Source organism: Archocentrus centrarchus, chromosome 13, assembly GCF_007364275.1.
Source record: "Archocentrus centrarchus isolate MPI-CPG fArcCen1 chromosome 13, fArcCen1, whole genome shotgun sequence".
Taxonomy (NCBI): domain Eukaryota; kingdom Metazoa; phylum Chordata; class Actinopteri; order Cichliformes; family Cichlidae; genus Archocentrus; species Archocentrus centrarchus.
The window spans coordinates 13,092,582-13,107,770 of NC_044358.1; the positions used below are offsets into that span (position 1 = coordinate 13,092,582).

Here is a 15,189-nt window from a genome sequence, read left to right on the forward strand (position 1 = left end):
TCCTGTTCAGTGCCATGCAGTAGAAAGTCACACTTTCTAAAATATAAAATAGAACTTCTAAAAAGATACAGAAAATAAAGCAGAAAGTATAAAAATATATATGCTGTAAAAAATAAAATAAGTATATACATATAATAATGAAGATGGAGATGGATGAGTATTGCACTAGTAAATGAATATTGGATATTGCACATTATAGGGCTGATAGATATTCATTCAGATTCAGATTCAGATTCAGAAAACTTTATTCATCCCCGAAGGGAAATTGAGGGCACACAGAGCAACAAAATCATAATAAATATAAAATATAATTAAGAGTAAAATATAAATAACCAATACTACAATAAATATGTCACATCTGTATATCACAACCAAGTAGTAGTCAGTGTAAGTTAATGGTCCAAAGAGATATAAGATATCAATGATGGAGTGTTAGAGATATACACAGTGCAAAGTGATAGTGAACTGAGCATTGGAAATATACAAGGTGGGTGCAAACTGCAATGAGAGTTAATGCAATATGAATGTATATATATCAGTCAGTCAGTCAGTCAGTCAGAATACTTTATTGATCCCAAAGGGAAATTATATTTACATACTCATACATTTACATACTCATACACATACATATATATATACAGTATATGTATGTGTATGAGTATGTAAATGTGTGTGTGTGTGTGTGTGTGTGTGTGTGTGTGTGTGTGTGTGTGTGTGTGTGTGTGTAGTATGAAAGAGTAGAGTCCACAACAGTCCGTCTTATGATGGGGATAATATTAAAATGGGGGAACTATAAGTTGAGGAGCTGGACAGCTCTGGGTACAAAGGTCGCCCTTCTCCTCTGTGTCTTGCATGCCGGACAACGAAGCCGACGACCTGAGGGGAGCCACTGAAATGCTGAATGAAGAACATGAGAAGGATCCTGGATAATCCGGTGTGCTAACCTTCATGTTAAATGTTCATACACTGAAGACAGATTCCTGAGTGGCAGTCCAATGATTTTTCTGCAGATCGTGATGTTCCTCTGCAGGCGGTTCCTATTTTGAAGACTGGTTGAATGAAACCAGCAGGTGATGGAGAAGGTGATGATACTCTCAATGAATGAGTAATAAAAAGTCCGCATGATGTTTTTACTCACACCAAAGGAATTGAGCTTCCTGAGGAGATACTGTCTCTGATGACATTTCCTGAAGATCTCCGTATTGGCTGAGAATTTCAAGTGGCTGTCAAAGATGGTACCCAGATATTTGTATTCCTCCACCAGTTCACTAGGCATGCCATGGATTGAGGTGGTGACTGATGAAACCAGCTCCAGCTGCTTTTTGGAAAAGGTTATCACCATCTCCTTAGGTTTGCTGACATTCAACTCAAGGCACGAGTTATCACACCAGTCCACAAACTTCTGGAGGGCTGTACCGTGGGATTGTGATGCACCCAACAACATGGATAGAAGAACTGTGTCGTCGGCATACTTGACCAGGAGGGAATTGGATTGAGTGGATCTACAGTCATCAGTGTATAAGATAAAAAAGCAGCGGAGAAAGGACACAGCCCTGAGGGGAGCGAGTGGATGAGTATCGTAGGTCAGAAGAGGTCATATTGACCAGCACTCTCTGTGATCTATGGGTTAGAAAGTCCAGTAACCACAGAATGAGCTGATCCTCCAGGTGAAAGTGTGAAGAGAATTTGTGGGCCAAGATGTGAGGCTGAAGGGTGTTAAAAGCCGAAGAAAAATCTGCAAACAGGAGTCTGGCTGAAGTGTTTGGGCGTTCCAAATGTTTATGAACTGTGTCCATGATGAATATCTTGGCATCATCAACACCTTTATTCATGCGATAGGCAAACTGGAGAGGATCCATCTGTGAGTTGGTAACTCCGATGATGTCAAGTCAAGTCAAGTCAAGTTTATTTATAAAGCACATTTAAAACAACGACGTTGACCAAAGTGCTGTACAAGATCTGTAACCCCAAGGACTATACTAAATAAAAATAAAAATATATAAATAAATAAATAAAATAATAAAATAAAAATAAATAAATAAAAACATTAAGAACAATAAATAACATAAGAAAATTAAAAATTAAAACGTTTAAAACAAGTACCATAAAATACCATAAAACAATCATCTAAAAGGAGGTAGCACTGCAGCCAAATGCCAAGAAAAAGAAATGTGTTTTTAATAGAGATTTAAATGTGTGTATCGTCTGTGGCGTTTAACAATCCTCTCCATGGCTTTCATCACGAGGGAGGTGAGAGCCACAGGTCTGAAGTCATTGAGTATCTTGGCTGTGCTTTTCTTAGGAATAGGAATAACTGTTGAGTGTTTCCATAGTTGTGGGACTGTGCAGCTGTCAAAGGAGCTTTGAAACAGGGTCTGAAAAACGTCACCAAACTGTTCCGCGCAGTGCTTTAGCACACGACCACTGATGTTATCCGGGCCAGGTGAGCTGGTCTTTCTGGTCCTCCTTAGGTCCGCTTTAGGACCTAAGAAGGACCTAAGGAGTTCAGTATGAATGATGTGGGTATTGCGCAGTTAGAGTGGGGTAGTGTGTAGTGTGTAGAGCCTTCCAGAGGTCAGTGGTAAAGCGTCTGGATTCACCTGGACTAGCCCTTCCTCGACTGAGAGGTCACAGAGGACTTTCCACAAGCCTTTGTGCCAGACTCGATCAAATGCTTCCTTGAAATCTATGAAGTTGTGGTAGAGGTTCTTTTGTTGTTCAAGGTGTTTTCCGTTGAGCAGTCTGCAGTTGAAGACCTGTTCCACTGTACTGCATTCAGCTCAAAAGCCAGCTTATCCTCCAGCCAGGAAGCCCTCAGCTTGACACTTCAGTCTCTGCAGGATTATCTTGAGCATGACCTTGCTTGGATGGCTAATGAGGCTTATTGTCCTGTAGTTCTGGCATTGATGAAGATTACCTTTCTTTGGCAGTGGAATAATGAAGGACTGGGTCCATTCTTCTGGCCATTCTTTGGACTCTCAAATCCTCTGACATACTGCAGTGAGGATCCCGACTGTCTCCTTTCCACCGTACTTTAGAAGTTCAGCTGGAATATTATCTGGCCCTGGTGACTTCCCCTGTTTCAGACCATGTACTGCATGTTTCACCTCTTCTTTCAGAGCTGGTAAATCGTCTGTCTCTCTCATGCTTCTATCCTTGTCTAGCAGTGTGGTGACCGGAGTGATTGGGTAGTTGTACAGCTCCTTGCAGTACTTGGTCCATCTCTCTAAGACTGCTTTTTTTTTGTGCAGACTGACATAAAAAAGAAAATTATGCATATTATGCAGTGGCTTCAATTCAACTATGTGGCTACATTTAAATGGACAACTTCCAAAATAAGATATTTCCTCCCCATCTACCAGCCACCATGATGCCCTTATCTGATGTTTCTGTGGTGATTCATCTCTTCCTCACAATCACTGCTCAAAGTGTTGGCGTACTCTTTTCCTGTGACTTCACATCTTTGAAGCTATGATTCTGGTTTTTAAGAGACACATTTATGCCTTAAGTTTGTCCTTGTTGCGGTGCTTTACCACAGTTTTATCAAAGTATTAGAACTTTTAAATGTTCTCAGGGTAAACCTAATGGCTGAAAGTAAACTGAAACTCATGGATATAGGAAAAGCATTTCAATCCAGACTCAGGGTTAAACTAAAGGCACACATCCATCCATCCATCCATCCATCCATCCATCCATCCATCCATCCATCTTCTTCTGCTTGTCCACTTCAGGACTGCGTTGGTCCTGAGCCTATCCCAGCTGTCACAGGGTGAGAGGCGGTGTACACCCAGCAAAGGTCACCAGTGTGTCACATGCAGACTTCATGCTCACATTCACACCGACAGCCAATTTAGAGTCACCAACATGCACCTACGCAGGCATGGGGACACCGTGCCCAGAACTCCAGCCAGTGGATTCACACCCAGGATCTTTTTGCTGTAAGTGGCAGTGCTAACCACTGGAAACAATGGAAACATGATTGGTTGATCTTTTTGGGAAGCATGTGATTAATTCCCTTACCCAAAGGTGGATAGATGCTCTGTACATACACACCTATACATTTGCTGCCAGCACATTCAGTAGTACAGCAGTAATATAACCATTATTAGCTCATTCTAGCAGTGGCTCTGTAGTGCAGAGATTAACACACTGTTCATTTCTGGGATGAGACAGAAATAACTTGGGATTGTATCATGTGTTGTAAATGATGAGGAGCTGCAGTCACTGCTATGGTGACCTTTGTGAATAAAGGAGCAGCTGAAAGCAGTTCAAAGTTTAAAGATCAAAACCAACAATTGCCCAAACCTAATATATCTTGTTTTTCTGAGCCATGAAGATCCATAAAATATATTTTTGGAAATTATTTTAACTATGAATGTATTTGGGACGCCCGTCACCCCAGGACCCTGGGATGGGCTCAAATGGGCCCGTAAGCATGTTTCAGGGCAATCTTCAATCTCACATTCACAGAGGCTTTTCAAAGAAGCCATTTAAAGATCAATAAAGCCCCCAAGTGAACTAACCAGACAGCAAATGGGGACAGCAGTGGGGTAATAATTCATGACCCAGTGAACAGCACAGTGAACTCAGTGTGACCAACCAGGACATCCACATGAGGTCTGCAGGGTTTCTCTAAGAGAACGCAGTGTTTCCTTATTTTGTCATCTATACTCTGATCTAATGGAGGATGCTCATATTAAAGGAGATATTTCAAATAATGATGTGTGTATATTAACCATAGCAGCGTTCATTCAAATAATAATAGAGAATAAACCTGAGACTGTGCAGTAAACTACACACAGACTTGTGAAAGGACACACACCCTGATGAGCTCACTCACACCAAACACGAGTGAGACGAGCACGGCGTTGGCTCTGATGTAAACTCCAAGCTGCCTGTGCTGCTCTCATCATTTCTTTCATCAGCTAAATAATTCAGGCCCGACACGAGCCAGGTATTCACTTGCAGCTGCCAATGCCTCTGCTGTGTGCACAGGTAACAACACACAGATGGATCCACGATGTCCCCACGTCCTGCCTGTTATTTCTGTTTGAAATGATAAACTATACTTCAGTCTCAATCCTCCTGTTAAATATCTCACACTTTATCTGTTCCTTCAATAGAAACAAAGCAAACACAGAAACATGAAGGATGGAGAGTTGGTCACACTTTATCTTCTCAACCTGAAGATGTCATTTTATCCTCTCAGTTATTAGGATTACTGATATTTAAAAGTATATTGCTAACACAATATACTTTTCCATGACTTTGGCTGCAAGCATTTAATAACTCTGATATTCAATATGTGAAAATGTGATCATAATGTCACAAAATCTGAGTCTAAAGTTGCAGCATTTATGTTACTGTCAGAGCTTCAGCACAAGTTATCCAAGCTCACGTTACAGAGCGCACACGTCTGTCTGCAGCTGTCAGGCCTCCTTCATTTAAAACTCTGCCCTCTGCTGGAGGTTATGAGACATTCTACTCAAAAGGGCCCCACAGTCAGCAGATCCCAGTGCAGCAGAGCATCTCTGGGATGTGCTGGAACCATTCACACGTGCATGTGTCAAAATGGACCGGACTCTCTGAGCAGTGTTTCCATCTACACCCTGAAGAATGAATGCAGCTCTGAAGCCAGCCCAACCCAGTGTGTGCATTTCTTTAAAGCCTTTTTAACCATGACGTTAAAAAAGCTTTAAAGAAAGGCTTAGACTCTGTTTTGCAAGAGTTTCCTGGTCAAGATTTGCAGAATGAAGTTAGCATGAGATTAATGGAAGGAGGAACCAGAGCTTACAGAACAAAGTCCCACACAGCAGTGACAGGGAAAACATGCAAACTCCAGACAGAAGGACACAAAGCCAGAACTCTCCTGCTGAGAGGAAAGAGAACAAACCACTCAGCCAACATAGTGTCAGTGCATCTCCACAGTCTCCTAACATTTGGATGGGAATAAAAACCAGCCTCCTCATTGCAGGAATCCTGATTAATCCAATCATTTAAGACTAAGGTGGACGAGACATCTATTAAGTGAGTATACGACCCCATTTGCATTTAGATCAGAGTGGCAAATCAAAGGTCACAGGATGAAATATGGTGATGTGATAATTGTGCCATAAAATCTTTTTGCTTCAGTGAACAAACACTCTGCGGCTCTGCCTGGACAAAGAAACAAAGCAGGGACACACAGCAGACAGACAGACAAAATAATATTTTAACAATAAATTCACAACACTTAATGTTAACTTTCAAAGTGCAATAAGCTGGTATGTCTAGCTGGGGCAGCTGTGGCTCAGTTATCTACTAAGTGGAAGGTTGGTAGTTCGATCCCCGACTGCTCCAGGCTCTACCCAAAGGTACTGAACCCCGAGTTGCTCCTGATGCACTCAGTGAAGTGTGAATGTTAGAAAGTGCTCCGAGTGCCTGTGTAGAAAAGCAGGATGTAAGAAGCAGTCCTTTTAGCATGAAGTAAAGTTTTCACACGGTGCAACTACAGAAACTGTGAAAACCATCAGCTCAGACTCTCTGGGGGCCGCTGATGACCACAGATGGAGGAAAGCGTGTTGTTGCTGTCTGTGCGCAGCTGAACCATTAAACTTTGCTTTTATGGAGAGACGGGACAAAAAAGGAGAAAGCTCTGAGATGAGCAGGTAACATGTTACTGACACTGAATCCCAGCTGGTGTGTTTGTATTTTGGAAGAAAGAAGCTAATGTTATATCTTAACAAATACATATTTGGTTAATGCTGTGCCCCTCTGCACCCCCTACTGGTCTTCCAGTGACATTGCAGGTTGTGGATAAAGGTACACCTTAAGATTAAGATAAGATTAAGATAGTGTTTATTTGTCACATGCACAGTTATACACAGTACAATGCACAGTGAAATGTATTTTGTACCTGCAACAATATATATACACACACATATAAATAAGAAGAATAAAAATAAAAAAAAGTAATTCACACTATACACTATACTCTATATACTATACACTATACTCTATATACTATACACTATGCACACTTTTATAAATTATAATATTTACACTGTGCAATAATGGTCCAGTTAGGGCTCAGAGTTGAGCAGACGGATGGCTTGTGGGTAAAAACTCTTCTTCAACCTTTCAGTCTTAGCCCTCAGGCAGCGGTAACGCCGGCCTGATGGGAGCAGGGAGAAGAGAGAGTGTCCGGGGTGGCTGGGCTGTTTTAGGATCTTCATGGCCCTCAGCCTGCACTGCTTGGTGTAAATGTCCTGCAGGTTGGGGAGGGTGGTTCTGATGGTCCGTTCAGCTGAACGAACCACCCTTTTTAGGGCCATGAAGTCCTGCTTGGTGCAGTTTCCCATCCAGGTGGTGATGCTCCCACGCATGATGCTCTCAATGGTGCAGGTGTAAAAGTTCCTGAGCACCTTGAGTGGGAGCTTGAAGTCTCTCAGCCGCCTGAGGAGGTAGAGACGCTGTCTGGCCTTCTTCACAGTGATGTTTATGTGATGAGTCCAGGACAGGTCCTGTGAGATGGTCACTCCCAGGTATTTGAAGGTGTCCACTCTTTCCACCTCAGCACCACTGATGACAAGTGGATGGTAGTCCCTCTGCTGCTTCCTGCTGAAATCCACGATCAGTTCCTTCGTTTTGCTGACGTTGAGCAGGAGGTGGTTCTCCTGGCACCAGTTCTCCAGGCGGGAGACCTCCTGAGGTTGTCATGGCTTCTTTGCACCAGGAAGCGCAGATACAAATTCAAAACATGGATATCCACAGGATTAATGACCTCTATTTTCCAGTCTGACATGTTTATGTCCTTTGGGGAATTACAATCTCAGTTTAATCTTGATTAAAAAAAAAAACACTTAAATATAGGTGAGACGTTTTGTGAAAGTAAATCTAAGCAATCTTAATAAATGTCCCCAGTCAGTGTTGGAAAAAGTGATTGTTAAAAATAGCTTAAGAAAAGACATCACATCAGATTTCTATAATATGCTGATCTCTAATGGGGAATTCAAAAGCTAAATGAATGTCCTGGAAAGAGGATTTGACACAAATTTTAAGAGAGCAACAGTACTGAAGCTCATACAATGACTATAAACAGTCGTCTTAGAGTCCTACAATTAAAATGGCTTATGCATGTATATGTTACACCTGTGCAATCAAATAAATACAATAAAAACATCCGAGACAGATGTATAAAGTGACTCCAGAGGAACATTAATACATGTGGGAATGCTGAAATGAGAGTGATGTGATTGTTCTGTTATGTTGCACCTTTGAGTGGAGCCATAAAGGTTCACGGGTCCTGGCTAATTCAGTCAATTATCACTCTTCTTTTCACTGAGTTTGTGATCGTCACCGAGCTCTGAGGGAAACTGAGTAATGAATGGCGTTGTTCATCAGCTGGTCTCTAACTGAACTTTCAGTATTTCATCACATCAAGTGTACATGTCTACACAGTTATTCTAGCTTGATTTAACGTCCACAGAGGCTTTTTAAGACTCTGTTGAGGTTACACCTGCAGCTTCAGGTATCCTGTTACCCTCTCTGTGAGCATCATGTCACCACTACAGATGGCCCAGTGTCTGCCTGTGAGTGATGCTCTGCCCTCTGCTGCTGATCATGAACAAAACACTGCTCTCCCAAAACTCAAGCAGGCATGGTTTGTAAAGAAATCTGACTTGTAGTTGATCACAGTGGCTGGTTTCAGTTTGGCTGCTTCCATGAGCAGATACAAGGATGGATGTTTGGCTGCTGTCCTTCACAGAAAAAAGGAAACAAGCAAGTGTGTTTATTCTTTGGTGCTACATGGACTCACCCTGCTGACAAGCACACAAACACACACATGCGCACACACTCTGTGGTTGTTCAGTGAATGAAAAGATCAACAAATAACAAGCTCCATCACAGTGACCTAAACAAGAACCTTTCAGTGACTTTGTAAATGACAGCATATTAAAATGTGAATATAAGTGTTTAAATCAAATTATTGTCAGTATCATTACTCAGGAGTTACTCATTTATATGATCTTTTTAATATAATATAATCTTATGAATGGATGGTATTATTTTGATGTCAAGCTTAAAGTTTATGCTGTGTAGTATTTGATACTGACTTATTTTAAAAGCAGCTGTGAAATGAACCATTAAATTAGCACTCAAATTCTGTATGATAGCAGCAGTGTGGTCATTATTGCTATCAGTGTCCATCCGTCCATCCATCATCCATCCGTCTGTCCATCCGTCTGTCCATCCGTCTGTCCGTCCATCCTTCCATCCGTCCATCTGTCTGTCCATCCGTCTGTCCATCCATCCATCCGTCCGTCCGTCCGTCCGTCCGTCCGTCCGTCCGTCCATCCATCCATCCATCCGTCTGTCCGTCCATCTATCCATGCATCCAGCCATCAACCATCCATCCATCCATCCATCCATCCGTCCATCCATCCATCCATCCATCCATCATCATCCATCTGTCCCTCCCTCCGTCCGTCCGTCCATCCATCCATCCATCCATCATCCATCTATCTGTCCATCCATCATCCATCCATCCATCCATCCATCCATCCGTCCATCCATCCATCCAGCCATCATCCATCCATCCATCCATCCATCCATCCATCATCCATCTATCTGTCCATCCATCATCCATCCATCCATCCGTCCATCCATCATCCATCCATCCGTCCGTCCGTCCATCCATCCATCCATCATCATCCATCTGTCCCTCCTTCCATCCGTCCATCCATTTTCTTCCCCTTATCCAGGGCCTGGTCATGGGGGTACCAGTCTAAGCAGAGAAACCCAGAGCTTCATCTCCCTAGCCACCTCCTCCAGCTTATCAGACAGGACTCTTTCTTCAGCTTGATGGCTCCTTTCACCTCCAGCCTGGTTCGGGCATTACCACTAGCCATTTGGGCCAAAGGCACAAATGACAGTCAGGACCCATTACCAAACCCAAAGGTGGGGGGAAGCAACCCTGCATATTGTATAATTATTCTGGTAGTGCAGTCCAAACTCCACAGCGTGGCAATCTGCCATAAATGTTTGTTTTTCTTTAAATAATTGCTCAGCTCATGCCCACCTCTACTGTGTGCAGCCAACCACAAGAAATGGATGTGCTTCTAATGATCCCACATCACAAGGCCATCTTCATAGATCCCAGAGTTTCCCACAGTCTGTGAACTGAAGCGCACTTTAAACAGGTCGCCTGATGATCAGAGGCTTTATAAGAAGACACGCTGCTCAACAGCAGTCAAACTCTTGGAAATTATGGCATCACAAATCAAACAGCCTGGACTTAGGCATAGGCCACAGTAGACTTAGATTTTAGTTTGAGGGTTGATTCATTTGAACAGGATTGAGCTGCTCTCACTCGCTCCCTGATATCGTTCCCAGGACAAGAGTGGTAAAGTGAGGGTGGGTGGGGAAGCAAGAAGGACGCACAGGTCAAAGGGAGAGGCTGAATTTTGGAAAGTGATGCTTCAGTGGGTGATGACTGATCTTCAGCTGGATTTCAAACATGGATTCCCCTTGGTGTAAATGTGAGGGTACGTCAAAGTGGTTCATTTGGGGCACCCCGGTGGCTTAGTGGTGAAGCTGCCGCCTGCACCGCAACGAGTCCCGGCCTGTCGCCAATTTGCCCGCGTGTCTTCCCCTGTATCTTTCCCTCATTTCCTGTCTTTCTCCACTGCCGATAAAAGCCGCTGTGGCCAAAAATGCAAAAAAAAGTGGTTCATTCGTCCTGAAATCAGCAGATGTATGATAGATAAATGGATCATTGACCCTCACCACATACCTGATGGACTTCTCACAACACCATCAGTGAGCTGAGCAGTGAGCATGGACCGAACAATTATTTAAAGAAAGCTCATCAATGGCAGATCACTATAACAGTACAGCAGACACGTGGGCCGACAGTAAATTTGAAATATACTCGTCATGAAATCATGCTTCAGATGGTCTAAGGTGCTGAGGCTGATGTCTCAGGTCACGTGCACCTGTTTGAAGTGATATCAGTTTGATCAGTCACCATGTGACCTGGTAACAGGTCATCAAATTAATTTTATATTAGAAAAAAAAAAAAATATTTATTTTGTTTTACAAAATTTTACAGAATTTGCAAAATATTTTAAGACAGATACATGTGCTTAAAAGGGAGAAACTCCCAAGAAGCTGCTTTAGCTTATAATGGAACCCCCCCTCCCCCCAAAAAACCCCCCAAAAACAAACAAACAAACAAAAAAAACCCATTACATTTACAAGAACAATACAGTTAATTCATACCCCCACACCAACATCTGGTCAAAACATTATTCTTATTTCACATCCTCCACATACACTCGTACATTCCCTTACCTAGTTATTGTTTGAACATGATATTGCACTTATCAAACCTTATCACATTGATTAATTTCATACTTCTTACAGCCATATTCACAAAGCACCCAATTCAAACCCAATTATTCAAAGTGAGAAATTCATCCTTATACTTTCTATGCAGATATTATTAAGACATTATATTAGATATAATTATTAAATGATGATGATTTACTGATTTTTTGTATCCAGTTTTACTGTTAGTTATGCAGCCATTTGAGTTTGTCTGAGTATAATGTTGTAACAGTTCATTTTTCAATGGTTTATTAAATATCTTTAAAGAAGATGATTTTTGTGTTGTGCTGTTAATTTCATTCCAGATCTCTGGACCTTTGCATGTGATGCTAAAGCTCATACATTTCAGTTTGCACTGTTTCCCCCTTCAGCTGATTTTTTCTTCTTGTATTGTGTTTGTGGGTCGGATAAATTATTGAAATAAGTTGGCAAAGTCTTTCATTTAGTCTGTATACTACATTAAACATCATGCATGCATTATGAAAAGTGTTGCTTTCAGTGAGCTTCAGAAGCTGAAGCCTATAAAAGAGAGGATCGGAGGGATCATTGAACTCAGACCATGTTATGGCACGTATCACTTTCTTCTGCAAAGTGAGCAGTTTATCAAGATAGCTTGGATACGTGTTGCACCATATGATACTGCAGTAATTCAAATGTCGTTCAAATAAGGTGTGATACAAGGTTATGAGAGCTTCAAGATGGAGATAATGTCAAATTCTATAAAATTAGCAAACCTGTTTAGATAATTTAGTTGTCAATTCATCAATATGTTTTTTGAAATTTAAAAATTCATCAATACATATTCCTAAAAATTTTATGTGTTGAACTCTTTCAATGATCCTTAATAACCTGAGTAAACACACGGTGCAGCTTTAAATAAATGATGATTTCATTTATGAAATGAAACAAAGTTATCCAAACCTGCCCAGAAACAGCAGCTGCACCCTAATCCTGATGACTGGCTGTGCCTCCTCAGCAGCAAGAACTGCAGTACAGTGTTTGTGAGTCTTTCACATCTCTGTGGAGGAACTTTAGTCCACTCTGCTGTACAGAATTGTTTGAATTCAGTCTCATTGGAGGGTTTTCCTGCATGACTGAGGTCAAAGCCTCTCAGTCTGATTCAAGATAAAGCTTTGACCTTTATTTTGTTTTGTTTTCTAACCATTCACACGTGGAGCTGCATAACCTGAGCAAAATTTACGGTTCCATCAATTACAGCAGCCCCAGACCATCACACCACCACCACGTTTGACTGTTGGTCTGATGTTCTTTTTATGAAATGCTGTGTTAGTTTATGCAGATGCAGATGTGTTTTCTTGATTCAGCAGGTCTGGCAGGGATCAGGTCTGAAACAGCAGGCAGGTTTGGAGAGCTTTGCTCCCTTAATAAAGTGAAGCTGAACTTTTCATTCCTGTGTTTTTGTTCTACATGAATTGCCAGTTTCTCAGTTTTCATTTGTGCATAAATGGCAGTTTAATAGTTTCACAGTCATTAATGAACACATTAATTTATGTTTGTAAATAAAAAAAAAATCATTTCCCAGCTGAAACCCACGTTTACCTTGATGAGGGTGGTGCATCTGTAGCTGAGGCGGCGTATGTCTGGATCCCAGCCTTCCAGCGGCCAATCAGATCCCTTCTTGTTAATTTTCATTGCCATGGTTACCACATTAACATCTGTATACCATTCATGGCATGCGAGTGTCCTTCACGTTGTAAAAAAATTCATAATCTTCAGGCCAGACTTCAGGCAAGAAGGAATTTTTCCAAAGAATATATACATAAAAATTCCTTTTCAACGTTGTCTTCCAAATCAGTTATTCCCAAAACTTTACTCCACAATGGAAGCAGAAATTTCCTGCTGCTGAAATAATCCCCCAGCTGCCTTTTTTTCCCACATAAATCCACTGACGGTGGTTTTAACCCCCCCACACACACGCTTCCTGCCCCCTTCAGTTTGGTTAAACCTTTGCAGACCGGATGAGGTCAGAGTGTGTGTGATGGGACAAACACCCACAGAAGAGATGGCTGACGTATTATCGAATGTGTTTGCTCATCCTACCGGCTCGCCCCGTTTGTGCCTCCACAGCAGGGGGATGCTGTCAGAGCTCGTTAGCAGACGCTTCAGCAGCACATTAACTGAGTATCAAAGAGGCCGATGCTGAGGCCGTGCACGCACACACACACAACACTGCTACTGGGTCGATTTCCCTGCCTACAGTGTGTGCATGTGGGAACAATGCAGCCGAGGAGCTGTTTTTAACATAGATCTATTATAGTCATTATTTTCTGTAGTATAAAGTACATATTATTACAATGGTGAATGCTCATGTTAAATATTACAAAAGTTTCAAACCATGAGAACAGTTTGCACGCTGAGTAATCCCCATGAGACTAAAGCTCAGGCAGAAAAACCCACCAGTAACAGTTTGAGCAGGCAAGAGGAAAGCCGGGGGGGGGGGGGGGAACTCCAGTCCAAGAGTGAAAAATATGTAACAGAATCACACATACAGGTGAGTTTATGAAATGTGTGTGTGTGTGTGTGTGTGTGTGTGTGTGTGTGTGTGTGTGTGTGTGTCACCTGCTGTAAAATGACCATGGCTCTTGTTTTTATCCTTGTTCCTGGACATGAGCAGACACCTGTAGACCCTAATAAAGGCAAAGAGAGTGAAAAAAAAATCACTTTTTAAGACAACTGAAGAATTCAAATGTAAATCATCAGAGTAAACACATTATAATGTATATCATTATAAATACATTATAGGTATAAATACATTATAAGCTACTGAATCTGATGTGTAATTAAAAATAATCTGGACAGGAAAAAAGAGACTGGTACAACCTGACTGCAACACAATCACATATACAATTTCCCTTCAAGGACAACTGCCTGAATGTGTCATGGTCCTGGGCCGTCTGCTCAGCGTTTTGTGTTTAGTTTTATTTTCCCTGAGTTTTGTTATTTCCCAGTTTGTTTTGATGCTCTTGTTCCCTTTGTCTCTGTCTCCCCTGCTTCAATGGTCTTGTCTGTTTTGTCATTTTGTCTTGACCTCCTGTGTTTTCATGTTGAGTTTTATTCCTAGTGTTGTGACTAGTCTGCGTCTCCGTTCCCAGTATGTAGTCTGCATGTACCTTGGTTAGTCACTTCCTGTTTTATTTTGCCAGTCTTGTGTTTAGTTTTGCTTCCCCTATGTTATTAGTCTCATTTGCTTCATCTGCTGTGCCCTGCTGTTTCCTCTTGCCCTGATTACCTATTGTGTATTTAAGCCCTCAGTTTTCATCTGTTCTTGGTCGCGTTGTCATCATTGCTCCCTATTCTGTGTGTCTCCCTGTTCCTCCTCGGTTTTTGTCTAGCTCCCGTCCCAGTGTAGGTTCGTTTTTGCCTTTTTTTGTTCCATCTTCCAAATAAACCACCTAAGTTCACCCTCTGCTGAGTCCTGCATTTTGGGTCTAACCCCTCCAGCCACACAGCCTGACATGACAGAATGAAGTTATAAAATAAACTTTGTGTCAGGTTTGATGTGTTTCATGTCAATATGGCTGAACAAAACATCCACTTACTCACTGCACAAACATGCCAAATGAAATTCAGCCAAAAATCATGAAAAGAGGCCTGATGTAAACTGGCAGTACATTCTTTGGACTCATGAACTCACAATAAATGAGTTTGGGTCAAATGAGGTCCAGAATGTCTGGCAAGGGCGAGGTTGGGACTCATCACAGTGACTGCATAGCACAAAAACATGGGGGAGAGTGTGACAAGAGGACAGTCATAGAAGGCACAAAAAAGTGTTTGAAATACTATAAATACTGATGGGAA

The 15,189-nt window shown here is 41.8% G+C and overlaps 1 protein-coding gene across 1 annotated transcript in view; it reads right to left on the reverse strand.

Annotated features, from left to right (window-relative positions):
- The window catches only part of myo7aa (myosin VIIAa), a 71,814-nt gene extending 58,770 nt beyond the window's left edge, over window positions 1-13,044 (reverse strand). Inside the window, exon 1 of the mRNA XM_030744374.1 lies at window positions 12,931-13,044. Coding sequence (XP_030600234.1) covers window positions 12,931-13,029 — 99 coding nt within the window. The 5' untranslated portion in view covers window positions 13,030-13,044. The remainder of the gene's footprint in view (window positions 1-12,930) is intronic.
- Window positions 13,045-15,189: the final 2,145 nt, after the last annotated feature.